Below are 13,957 nucleotides of genomic sequence, written 5' to 3' on the forward strand. Positions count from 1 at the left end.
GATTGACATTTGTTCTGACTAATGAAAAGACGTCGTTTTTCTATGACAGTTGAAGGATATATGTTTGACCAATGGGTTGTCGAGTTTTTAGTAGAGAGGCGGGGGTTGTGAGGCTATCAAAATAATGAGGCGAACCAATGATACGCAGGTATGAATTTAACTGACTTTTCGTTTAGCCAGTCAGAAACGTAGAAAGGATATCAATCAAAAGTAATTGACAACAATCGCTATTAATAAACCTTCGCAAATTGTGTCGGTTTTGCCTTGCATTATGAACGCAGGTGGCCGGGCTACTGTGTCTTCTGAAAAGAGTTACAGAACCTAAAGGTGATGGACAAACACCAACATGTTTTAATTCTCCAAAATGAAATTGTTCTGTCTGTAAATGGAGACTTTTGTTTGTAATTGCAATATTAACTTTAGGCGTTCTTAACTCGTTTACCGTCTGTAACGTTAATGAGAATACAGTTGTGTGTGCTGCTGTCCCATGAAAATGTTTAGAATAACGTTAACCCCTCGGTAAATGTGTGATATTACCAATATATAGTGATTTGAGCAACAAGTTATAGTCATACGAAAAATTAATAAATAAACAAAAGATAATTCAAAAAGTCATGGAAACTATATTTACCTTCGATCGACCCACTAGCCTCAATCAAGTTTGGGTTTTGGCCCTTTGTAAGAAAAAGTTAGGGCACCGCTTGTTTTGGATAGCCCTTAGGTAAAGTAAAATGTGTGACATTACCGATATATAGTGATGCTAGCAACAAGAAATGCAGTTATATAAACTATTGGTATTATTACAAAAGTATTACTAAAGAAACGCGTTATTTCAGATTCCTGGAATCACTATGATTGGATGTGTCTAACAAATAAAAGTATCCAAGTGACTAAAGAATGGAAAGAAAAAAAAAACAGCAATTCAAAAAGCAAGAAGTACTTTCTCTATTCATTTGCCAATAGAGATTTACAGAAACTGCTGTTATTTGGTTTGTTTGTAATTTATATCTCTTTTTGGCATAACATAACATTGGTGCCATCTTTTCAGACACTGTAATATTAATTTTTAGATACGAAAATGGATTTAATCCAGATGTTTTAAGAAATCGATATTTGGCAGAATGACCTCAATATTCAATCACAACAAACATTGAAAACATTTGTTATTCTTACTAATTGTATTTTCGGGAAAAGTAAAAATTCTATAAATGGCCATTTTTATACAAAATTTAAAGAAATGTTATCTTGATGTTTACATAATGAATAGATCAGATATACTCAAAGTAGGGCTCGTGGCCAATTGTAACCTTTGATTTGGCAATCATCCTAACTTACTGGATAGTGAGAATGATGGAGAGGGTTGGGGTGAATGCCTTAAACAGAACGTCATTTCTAATTTGACGTAACATTTTTTGTTAGTGCAAAGTCCCATTCATCGCTGCTTGCAGCTTTACTTTGTTAGTTTTATTGCTGAGCTACAAATAAAGCAAACTAAAATTAAATGACTAAATCTTGTAAATGAATCTTTGAATTTTTAAAAATGTAAATACTGTCATTTAACAGATAGAGGGCTATGCAGAAGATATTGGCGAGCAAGTTAAGCCAAAAACAAGTGTAATTCTGTTAGAAATGGGATTTTGTTTTTACTGTAATAAGTTCATTATAAAATGTAAAAAAAAATTATATATATATATATATATATATATATATATATATATATATATATATATATATATATATATATATATATATATATAATCACCATGATTGGATGTGTTAAAAAAAATAAAAGTGTCCAAGTAACTGGATGAATAAACTATTCAAAATGCAAATTGAGAGGTGTTCACTTTTTTCAGGCTGATTCCAGAAGTATTTTTTCCATTCATTTGTAAATCCAATAGAGATTTACAGAAACTATTGTTGTAATTTGGGTTGTTTTTAATTTAAATATCTTTTTTCGGCATAAAATAACAATGCTGACTTCTTTTCAGACATGTTAATATCAATTATCAGGTACAAAAATTAATTTAATCCCTATGTTTTAAGACATTGATATTTGGCAAAATAAGCTTGATTTTTCAAACTACAACAAACTTAGAAAACATTTGTTATTCTTACCAAATGTCCTTTTGAGAAAAATGAAAATGCTATAAAATGGCCATATTTGTATACAAAATTTAGAAGAAATGTGACACTTTACAATATGTATTTCCAAACATGAGTTAATTATGAACAATACTTGTCCCGGATTTATTATTCATAGTTCAACGTTCACTAATGAATTATTAAAATCCATATTTATGCTTGTTACCATTAGTTAATGCACTGTGAGTTAACGTGACCTAACAATGAACAACTGAATATTCATCAACAAATACTGTAATAAATGTATTGTTAATGTTTTTTTCATGTTATTCAATGCATTAACTAATACAACCTTATTGTGAAGTGTTACCAGTGAGTATAAAAATTGTGCTCAAACCCATGACGTGACCTTTTTTTTTGTTAAACCCCTTGTGAGCTGTATAGACCATTTCAATGTGGTCATGTCATTGGCCCATAAACATTTTCTGCTAATCAAACTAGTTCATAACTTCAACTAGAGGCGATTCAATCATAACTTAATGTTAAAACGGCTAGCATAACATTATTTATCTATATGTTTTGGATTCTCGGAAGCTACAGAAATTATAATTCGTTAGGGAATTTGAAATACGTTGGGGCCATTGGTTTTGTTCAAATCCCTCAACATGGTCTATGCTGCATAATCTTGTTCAGGACACTCTTGTAAAAGATCTTTTAATCTTATCGTGCTTTTTTCGTGGTAAAAAAAGGTTATAATAATTATTATCATTAATATTGCTGGTAAAATCATCAAGCAATCACTTAATTAAACATGTTTGACAGACTTTGCTGCAACTGTGCTTAATATATTTTTCTCTTCTGTAATATAGTTTTTCTTATATTTTTCTCAAAGTTCATGTAGCAGACAGGTTAAACAAAGTCATATTCAATCAAACCTTACAACAGGCCTGTCTTTAAATGTCTATCGGGTAGTGTTAAAAATCACTTTCCTCTATGGATCAAATGAATGGAGTTTTTTTTTCATCTCTAAAACCTTTTCTTTTAGAAAAACTGGATCCATCCAATGTAGATATCAGCGCGAATAATGACCAAAATTATATATAGCGTGGAATAAGTAATCAAATATACCAGCACTTATTTTCAAGTTTACTTTGTCTTTTACTCAAAATACAGTTCATGTGGCCTGATCAGACTGAAGTTACAATCAGGGAAAGAACAAATAAAGGGGTCACACACTCCACCCAGGGCAAGGGGGCCTGATGAGGAAAGAAAGAAGAACCAAACAGAGACGGATTCACAAACTGGCCAGTTTTTAAAAACTCCAGCGTAATATAACCTACAGATGAAGGCGTTTGCTAGTACCCCAAGTCAAATGTCCTCAGTCCGTATCTTATTTAATTTAATATTTGAAGTCCACTTTTAGCAGTCTTTCGAGTCCTTTGTCGATCAAGTCAAAGTCTCTGAATTTGATTTGCCTGCTCAACATAGACAGTATTCCAGCACTCCTCTGATCTCCCTCTGTCCGATATTGGTCAAAGAGGAGATGCCAGTCGGCTGATGTTCATTGGCGTCTGCTGGAAGACTGGCAGGGAGCTGTGCACCAGGAAGTGTCCATGCGCTGTTCCATCCAATATCCACACATAGAAATTCTGCAAAACAATCCATTTGTGTTTTGTTAAACGTTTTTTTTTTTGTCTGCAGGACATTGAGTAACGTGGAACTTCATAGCTGAAGGCGCTTACAGTGAAACGGACCGATCCGGCTGGCTATGTTTCAGACTCTGCTTCCTGTTCCACTCCTGCTGCCTGGCGCATGCCTTTGATTGACAGGTACATCTCTTCCTCTGGATCATAGTAATAGAACTTCCTCAAGTAGACAATGAGCGGTCTGAAACAAAATAATATGAGTTATTCTTTATTGACACTTTAGCTATATTTCCATACACCTATTTTTTGCACACTTTGAATATGCACATTAAAAACGGTTGATGGAATCACTACTGTAGATGTGCATCAGTTTTTAAAATACGCATAAAAAACGAATGTGCATAACTGAGTAGTTTGCTTTTTGTAATGATAGAACAGCATATACTGACAGGAAGTGAAATTGGAAATAGCTGGGGATGGGATTTGGAAAAAGTCAGGACTTGAACCCACAACATACCTGCGTTATATGCCAACTTGCATACATTTTTTGGTCCAGGTCTCAAATGAGCACCTGGAGATCTTGCTTGGCACAGCCACGCCATATAAACTCCCATTTAAATGAAATGTTGGAATATGCTATATATTGCACTTTTATATCTATTTTGTATATAAACATGAACTTGTATTTTATATATGTGATATGCATATACTGTCACATTTTAGTTATCTATATGCAGGATCAGTTGGTGCTTTCACATTTGGCTTGATTGCCTGGTTCGCACCAGAGTTCGATTGACGCCCACCAACCACTAACACACTCAAGTTTGAACTGTAGACTTTAAAAATGTACGTTTTACATAGTCTGTTTATCATGAATGTAAAAGTTCAAATGAACAAGATGACTTGTTTTTTAGCTGATGTTGTGCAAAATAGATAAACTTTCTCTCAGTTTAAAACACGTCAGTGATGCGTGCCAGACAAATTAGTGATTAAACGCCTAAATTCACTGTTTGTACTTTGTTTCTTTTTTCTCTGAATACAAAAGAATATATTTTGAAGAATGCTATGTGGCCCATCAAAAAAAAGTACTATGAAAGTCAATGAGTGCCAGCTACCAGCATTTTTTAAAATATCTTATATTTGTGTTCAACAGAAGAATGAAACTTAAATAGGTTTTGAACGAGTGAAGGGTAAATAAATGACGACAGATTTTTTGGGTGAACAATCGCCTAATAGCAGCTCACTTCCATGATTTGGTGCGATATGAACCGTCCCAGAATTTGCATGATCTGCACACCAGAAGTCTCATGTATTAATGCAAATACAAACAAAAAATTAGTGTACGCCAGATTTCAGGCTCACTTTGGATTTACTAACGATGAAATGAACGTCAGAATGTGGGTTGGTCCACGCCAACTTCATGTCTGGCGTATGTACACACATTTCTTGTGTGTGTTTGTTATATTTCCATTGGCGACTCCTAGAGGCACTTGTGTTAAATTGCACACTGCAAAATTGCAAAGTGTCTTTGAACCGTGTAATGGCAGCTGTATGGGACAGGTTCATCCGCATGTCTAGCAGGTATATAAGGTTTCCATACTGTTGTAAACTTCTAAGGGCCCAAAAAACCAGGGAGAATCTTTCGGTTGTCTTCAAAGCAGAATCCTTTTTAATAAGAAGAACTCAGCGTGGCTGTGGCGTCATCGAAAGCAAACTCTAAACTGCACAGCAAAACACTATACATTTATACATTTTACAGCATGTAGGTGGGGTCAGATGCAAATGAAGTGTTGTGGTCAGCAGGGTAAACTGCTTTTTCAGGCCTGGTCTCATCATGTTATAGTGACAGAAACCGCCTAACCAGTTGACCGAAAAGAGAAAAACAGGTGTGCTGTGAAACTAACACTTTGCATTACTGTCGATAATAAATTTATCCTTCTACAGTTCCCCCTTTGAGAGTTATCAAAAAACTCTCACAATATATAAATTTATACACAAAAAAAAGTTCATTCTTGTAATGTATTATGGTTACAGGCTCATAGTACTTGCTCTGTTTTTACTGTCTATATTTACAAACGACATGTTGACACAGGAACAAACATGCCGCTAAAGTCCATGGATTTCTTATAGATTATATTCTGTTCTGGTTGGAACTTTCATTTCTTCGTCATGGGCGTGGGTCAAATGTTGAGTAAAACATTTCATACTGTGGATGCATAGATAGTACAACAGTAGGAAAAGCAATTGAAGAATAGCTATTTCCTTGATCCACAGCCAGAGTTTACCTAACAGGTTTTCAAACCAAGCAGTTGACCAGCCAAATATTAAAGCGCAATTTGCAGAGGTCGCCGTTTTTCCCAATGTAATCAGAGTGATCTACTGCACGCACATTGCTAAAAAGGCACTATCTGAAGACGAATTTGTATAGGTGAATCAGAAACATTTCCGTTTAATAAATGTGCAAATAATATATGCTGCACAGACTTTTTGATAATTCCTACTTGTCTTCCTTGTGATGAAGAGTAGCCAAAATCTGATATGTAGCAGGGGGAAAAAAGAAGAACGTCTTCATCAGACGCTGAATTCAAACCGAGTTCATGTTTGAACGTGTCAACAGATGTTGCCATGCGTTTTACAAGCTACGCCACTCATGCTGTTAAAGATACTACAAAATTTTACACCTTTACATCGCAATGTTTCTTTTTTTAAATCCACTCAGTGCGATGTTCAATCCCAACTGTGTTAACCGCATCAGCTAAACTCTCCCACTCTATTTTTTTTCTTTTGTTATTAATTCCGGAGGACAAACTTGCAAATAACACAGTTTTTCTCCGGTCTACCTCTGAAAGCAGCACCTCCAAATCACATTCTGTTCAAAGTTTCTCTTTTTGCTTGCTTTTGGCATTGCTTTTTCGTTGGGTTTTGCCTAAGTATAGTAATTAGCATATTCATACGGGGGAGGAGGCAGGGTGGGGTTTTGTGCACGTGCGCTCAGTTTTATGTGCACTGCACATGCAGTGTTTCATACATCTGAATTTTTTACTGCGTACGCACATTTACAGCTTTGTGCGTACGCAATGTTTTAGTAAGATTTCAACGCAAGTCTTCGAACATGAGGCCCCAGAACACCCCTTTCAGACGGATTCAGTTACAGTTCGTGGGTGTGACCTCAACTCTGTTTATACACACAAAGACCAGCTTTATTTTGCAGTCTTCCTCCAAACTACAAGAATGGTAAAGTTGCATGAGCTATGTCCTGTGCCGTTCATTTGAATCGCATCTAAATGAATTAAATCTGGTACAAAAAAGCACTTCTAATACCCTATCTGGTCTGCATTCTTTATTTTAATCGTGCATGAGCACCTGCACAATAGTTATGTACATCCCTGTATATAAAACGTATCTTTTCTATATTCTGCATTATTATATACATATATAATTATATAAGTTCTTTGGTCTTGTAACACTAGCAATCCCTTTTATATTTTCTACTTTTAAAATGTCTCCATTTTAAGTTTAGCAATGAGTTGGAAGCTTTTTGAAGTATTTCAATTTGAGCTATTATTTGAGTAGCATTACTATATATATATATATATATATATATATATATATATATATATATATATATATATATATATATATTTATACACAAATTTACACATACAATCTCTCTCTCTCTCTGTGAATTCACGTATATTTTACATACAGTACTGTCACAAAAATGAACATGGTTTTTAAAAAAATTGTAACAGCTATGTACATATTACACATACATATATGGAGATTATAAAAATGAATATTCTGATTCGACAATTTTGACATTAAAGACTTGAATTAAACATGTGGATTCGATAAATTTTAGTTGCATAAAACTTGATGTTAAGATGGTTACTAGCAGGATCTCTCAAATCTTTTTACAAGACCATATAAAAGGCTTACCTTGTTCTGCTGATATCAGCTCTAATATTTTTTTGAATTAGTCAGCTCTAATTAGTTTAGTTAACTAATGTTGAATATTGACTCCCTGGCAAGATTTTTAATCTATTTAAACCAGGAGTGTCCAAACTCAGACCTGGAGGGCTGGTGTTCTGCTGAGTGTAGTTCCAACGTGCCTCAACACACCTGCCAGGAAGTTTCTAGTATATCCAGTAAGAGCTTGGTTAGCTGGTTTAGGTATGTTTGATTAGGGTTGGAGGCTTGGAGCTAAACTCTCAAGGACACCGGCCCTCCAGGACCAAGTTTGGACACCCCTGATTTAAAAAGGTGACAGTGGGAAAGTAAGAAAACCAAGACTGTCAGGAATTTTTGTTATTTTGTATTATTTACTACCATGTATTGTCTTGTGAAATACCAATAAATAAAAAATAATGTTAAAAAAAATTAAAGAGATGCTGATCTTTTAACCAATTTCTCCATTAAACAAATATTACAGTTTTCAACAATAAGAAGAAATGTATTATGAACAGCAAATCATCATATTAGAAGGATTTCTTAAGGTTTACATTCAGCTTTAGCGGGGATAAATTGTATTTTAAAATATATTACAAATGAAAACTGTTATTTTAAATCGAACTGATATTTCACTATATTGCAGTTTTAATACATTTTTGCTAAATTGTATCTTCAGTGAGAATTAAAAATGACTGAAAATAATATACACACACCAAACTTTTGAATGCTAGTGTATGATGAATCTAAATCAGCCAATTAATGTGAAGTGTGAGTGAGTCATACTTGGGCAGAGGCAGCTCCTGGATGTGGTCTATGCGGACAAGCTGTCGGATGCAGAAACGGCACAGATGCTGGAGGGATTTTACATTGCTGAAGCGTGAGACTGGATAAAGCAGCTGTACAGGGGTGGGGGGCAACCCTGAAACATACACACATACACCATTTCAGTTCTGACCTTTCATTTCTTATATTTGGTCTTTACAAATAAAATAAACTCTACCACTTCTGTGCATAGTCCAGCCACAAGCACTTAAGTATAACCAACAGTTGCTATTATACTGTGTACTAAAATTGTTAAGGCATTTTCACATCAGATATTTACCTAAAAAATAAAATAAAGCAATGAAGTGAAAAAATCTGAAGTGATTCGGTTTGAGAAATCAATCCAAGCCAACGGACCAACAATCAAAGGGTATCATTATTCATTACAGATAATGTCACATAAAGTGCAGCAGTGTCTTATCCGTGCATGAGCACATTACAGATGATAACCAAAAGACACTACTTCCTCATTAAATGTTGTGTAAATGCTCTTTTATATCCATTGTAATAATGATGGCTTAAAAATGCCGTGATTCCTGGCTAATATATACAGTATATAGCTCTGAAAAAAATTAAGAGAACTTTTGATTAATAGGTTTGTGTTTTAATTAAAATGTTAATTTGTGTTTTATTTTATAAAATACTGGCAACATATATTCCTTACAATATTACGTAAAGCATTTATTTGCAGAAAATTTCAAAAGGTCTGTATAAAACAGTTAATGTTTTCTGACATTAAATAAGACATCATGATTAGTACATTTAACATATACTGTAAATATATTGTAAATGTACACTTCATGTATGTATATATTATATATATTGTCATTTTCTTTTTTTATTTTGTCATTTGTGTTTTATTTGATTTTTTTATTTAAAAACTTAGAAGAATATCACTTAGAACATTTATTTAACAGAAAATCTCAATTGCCAGTACAAAACACAATTTTCTGACATCAAATAATGAGAATACAGCCCTAATTATAGACAGCTAAGTTATACTGTAAATGTTCATCTATTTTTGCAACAAGTCAGGTCTGATAAAGAGCATAATGTACATATTGTTATTTTCTTCAAGTAAATTCAAGATATTTTTTGACACAAAATCAGTTGTATAATAATAAAACCTAAATTAACAGTCTACTCAGATGAACGCATGCTTATTAAAGGTAAAATCCAAAAAATGAATAATAACTTTGGCTTTTAATTTTTTCCAAAGCTGTACATGTAAATGCTAAAATGTATCAGCCCCAGCAGGAATGATGGCTAAATACATGCACAACGGCTACAGTTAAAGAACCTGCCAGTCCATCTTGATGGATGACACAGAGAGAGGAACATAAACAGGTGCATAATGGCCAATGAGAGGGCAGTGTACTCGCATGTTGCTTGAATAAAAACATGTTGTTGCACTTTGAAAAGTTGCGATGTGAAAGCAAATTTAATCAAGAAGAAAATGCTAAAATGTAGCAATTTAAGTCCTAATTTTTAGAAACGGGTCTGAAAATGCCCTGAATGAAGATACTATTAATTGAAATGAAACATCGCTTGAAACATTGCCTTGGCTGGACTTACTAAAAAATAAATTTAAGCAAAAACTTATTACATGACAAAAAGTGCACATCAAAATACAACAAATGAAAACTAAATATAAAAGAGAATTCAAAATGTTATATGCTAGTTCATAAATCAACCTAAAACAACAGTGGACTAAACACAAAAATTGCCCCCTGCTCCTTTCAGCAAACACTCAAATTACTGTTTGTTCAAACTACTTTTTAAAATTGAGTTGAAACTACACGATTCTTGAGTTTTACATTTTTGAGTAACTAGGTTACTTGATATCCTATTTTTGCATTCCATGCACTTTTCCTTTTCCTTTTGATTCAACAATAGTAGTTGAGAAACTTGTCTGCCAGTGTCCTATCAGATAAGCAGTATGTCTGTATTCATACCAGGTACACGTGAACGTAGGAAGTAGAGGAATTTCCCATTTTTTGAGTGCATAATGGCTCGCTCGATGAACTCCACCACAGAATGACAGCGATCCTCAAACTTAGGGTGGCACCATAAACTGAAGGTTCCTGAAAGGTTAAAGACCGGGAAAAGAAATGTAGTGAACAAAAGGATCACTTGGAGACTTTTATATTGATTTTTTAATTATGACTTTTTTCTACATTGTTCAAATATTTTTTTTGCAAATGATATTGTTATAATATAAATTATATAATTACATATAATTTATTTAATTAATATATCATATGCATTAATATTTCCACACCAACCCGGGGAGAACATGCAAACTTCATATATATATAATAATATAATATATATATATATATATATATATATATATATACCGTATCAAAATATTTTAATGGATAAACTTAAATAATAGATAAAAATGACAGTAAGAAAAATTTGTTTTCTTACTCAAGACAACAACTAAGAAAAAAACCATTTGGTCAATCTTCACAGCCATTTATTTACTTGAAATGGTAAAAGGCTGTAATTTTTTAATGTTTTTTATGTAAAAAATAATTTATTGACAAAAAAGAAACCAAAAATATGAATAAGACCACCAATAATATCTGCAGTTAGTCAGCCTAAAATGCATTTGCCATGTTAACACTTGCTGTTTAATTTTTTTTTCTTCTATTAATTGATTTTATTCTTTTATTTTTTTATCCTTTTTAAACAGGTTTTGCTTTTTTCAGAAATAGTTAAAAATAGGAGTATGAAAAGTTTTAATGACTCATTTTGATTCTCCAATCTGACTTTTAAGAATGTTTTTGCACATTGAAGTCAGAAATTTCCATATCCGCTTTTCGTATTTGTTAGAAACCTTGCACATTGAGTTTGGTGCGTATTTATGAGTCCGTTGCAAATACTTTTATTAAAGCGCAATCAAAACGAAATTTTCATGCAGAGATGCTTAAGAAAGAGGAAATATTGTGTCCATTGAATTAAACTGACCCTGAACAGAGACTAGCAGTATGTCAAATCTATGGACACATACTGTACACATTGTGGGAAAGTTATGAGGCATGTGGAAGGCTACAGTAGTCTTTATATTACACACTTTGTTAGTCATAAAGTGCAATGTGCTTCGAGACGAAGTGGATTCATTTTTGTCAGGTGCCATTCTAGCTTTTGCCTGTTGCTTCTATGGCAGCTCTGAATGAAGAAAAAATGTAACCCAATCTGAATTTAGTCATGGCTGAATGTTTTGGAGCCATTGTGTATATATGATTGACAATCTGAGGTTGTGTGCAAAAATTCAGAATAAAGTTTGGATTATTGTGCAATGAACTTAAAGGAACGCTCTTTTTGGAAACAGGCTCATTTTACGAGTAAATAATTGAGTTTTAAAATTTTTTTGATTCCACTCAGCCAATCTCCAGATTTGGCAGGAGCACTTTTAGCTTAGCTTAGCACAAATCATTGAATTAAATTAGACCATTAGCATTCATTCATTCATTTTCCCTTGGCCTAGTCTCTATTTCAGAAATCGTGGAATGAACAGCAGAATGAACCGCCAACTATTCCAGCATATGTTTTTCATAGCTTCCAGCCACAACTCGGTACTGAAAACCATTAGCATCTTGCTTTAAAAATTTAATAATTTTAATAATTCAGTAATTTTGAGAGAGTATAGTTCCTAGCAACTTTTAGTTTTGTGTTGCACTTAGAACACACAATGTTACTACAGAGGAGTCCAAACTACAAATAGGAAAATTGTTGATATTTAATTTTATTGTGTGCTAATGTACTAATCCAAATTAATGATTTATGCTAAGCTAAGCTAGAAATGCTCCCACCACCCAGAACACAGCTGAATGGATAAAAAAAATGGTCAAACTCAGCTATTTAAATCTAAATGACTTGTAAAATAAGCCTATTTCCCCCAAAACTAAAGTGTTTCCTTAACTGTCACTCAAGTGATGAAGCAATATGCTTGTTAGGCAGTGTAGTCAACGCTGACCAATCAAACTCCAAACCACATGAGGATGTGGTTTGTAAACAGGATTTTGTGTGCTTTTGACTGCACATTAAAGTCTGATAAGCCAAAAGAAAAAAAAAACAGTATGCACTTTTTATGGCTACGTATATGCATGTTTACCTCTGTAGTGCTCCATACGCGTGTGGTGTGTGACTCCCTGTGAGCGAAAGCTGAGGCTGAGGATGTATCGTGGGTCTGAACTGTCCCGCACCAAAAACGAGCCATCAGGCTTCCCTCTCAGCTTCATTTCAGCATCCTCCCAGTTCATCGGCCCCCAATACCAGCCACACTGCAAACACACACAATGACCGATAAACCAACAGTGCTGAAAAAAACTGCTTCTAGAGAAAAGATGCAAAACCCACAACCACAGGAAGCCACAGTTATGTTGCACAATCAAAGGGCTAGTTCACCCGAAAATGAAAAATCATTTACTCCCCTTCACTTGTACAAAATCTGTTTGGGTTTCTACAGTTGAACACAAAATAAGATATTTTGAAAAATGTTGAAAACCGGTAACTCTTAACTTCCATTTTTTCCTACTTAGAAAGTTAGTGGCTACCAGATTTCAACATTTTTTTTTTCAACATGAAAAGAAACGCAAAGAGTTGAAACCACTTAGTAAATAGTGAGTACATTTTCATTTTTGGGTGAACTGTCCCTTTAAAAGGGTCTATAGATATACATTCCCAGTGATGTTACACCATTTACAGTCATTTGTCTCTCACCCGCTCCAGCTCTCTCAGGCTGGCAGTGAAGCTACTGGAATCGGCCCCTCTTAGCGGGCACATGACTTGCGGCGGAGCTAGTCTGGCAGGGGCTGGATTCTCCATTGGTGATGCAGCTGAATGAGGAAGTGCCCGGAAGAAAGCATCTGAGACACAAAAAATGACCATTTTTAGTTGAATGCACCAATAAATACTGAAACTAGGTCTGTAAGGGACAACTACAGTCCTGCTAGGGCTGATAGTCCATATAAAATTCTACCTAAAAGATTACTTAAAGCTACTTGAAGCTTTAAAACTTGGCAAAATACAAATTTAAACATTTTTTATTTAAATTTTGATATAAACATTTAATCAGATATGCTGCAATGTTGCTCAAATGTTGTTGACATTTATATAAACCACCTTATTTAACTATATATATGGAAATGTAACATAACAGTGAGTGATATTATATTTACAGTCATGTGAAAAAATTAGGACACCCTATGAAAGCCTGGGTATTTTGTAAGGTTAAGTAAATCGTTGCTCAGCATTTCAGATGAGGCTTGTCTTTTCTAAACCTCTAAATATTTATTTGCTGTTCTCCTGTTGATGTGAGAGTGAGCACCAAGGTGAGAGCAAAAGAGCTGTCTGAGCTGGGTAAGTGATTAAAAAAGATCTTAAAAGATTTTGAAATTAGCCATTCTACTGTCTGTAAAATAATCTACAAGCTAAGGGCTTTC

General features: G+C 34.0%; 3 protein-coding genes across 7 annotated transcripts in view; 1 reads left to right on the top strand and 2 right to left on the bottom strand.

Annotated features, from left to right (window-relative positions):
• Nucleotides 1-13,957, bottom strand: part of npepps (aminopeptidase puromycin sensitive) — a 302,499-nt gene that overhangs the window by 140,659 nt on the left and 147,883 nt on the right. The gene's annotated exons all lie outside the window — the stretch shown is intronic.
• Nucleotides 262-13,957, top strand: part of gpr179 (G protein-coupled receptor 179) — a 99,394-nt gene continuing 85,698 nt past the window's right edge. For all 4 annotated transcript variants that reach the window (XM_087273305.1, XM_087273303.1, XM_087273304.1 and 1 more), the window contains exons 1-2: nt 262-327; nt 3,787-3,914. The gene's annotated coding sequence lies outside the window, so the exon portion shown is untranslated. The remainder of the gene's footprint in view (nt 328-3,786; nt 3,915-13,957) is intronic.
• Nucleotides 3,203-13,957, bottom strand: part of socs7 (suppressor of cytokine signaling 7) — a 42,878-nt gene continuing 32,123 nt past the window's right edge. Inside the window, 6 exon segments of one of the 2 annotated variants that reach the window (NM_001287077.1) lie at nt 3,203-3,734; nt 3,828-3,972; nt 8,466-8,601; nt 10,460-10,588; nt 12,628-12,796; nt 13,236-13,381. In NM_001287077.1, the coding sequence (NP_001274006.1) occupies nt 3,852-3,972; nt 8,466-8,601; nt 10,460-10,588; nt 12,628-12,796; nt 13,236-13,381 (701 nt within the window). In that variant the 3' untranslated portion in view covers nt 3,203-3,734; nt 3,828-3,851. 2 annotated transcript variants of the gene reach the window in all.

Source organism: Danio rerio, chromosome 11 (genome assembly GCF_052040795.2).
Source record: "Danio rerio strain M-AB ecotype USA chromosome 11, GRCz13ab, whole genome shotgun sequence".
Lineage (NCBI taxonomy): Eukaryota > Metazoa > Chordata > Actinopteri > Cypriniformes > Danionidae > Danio > Danio rerio.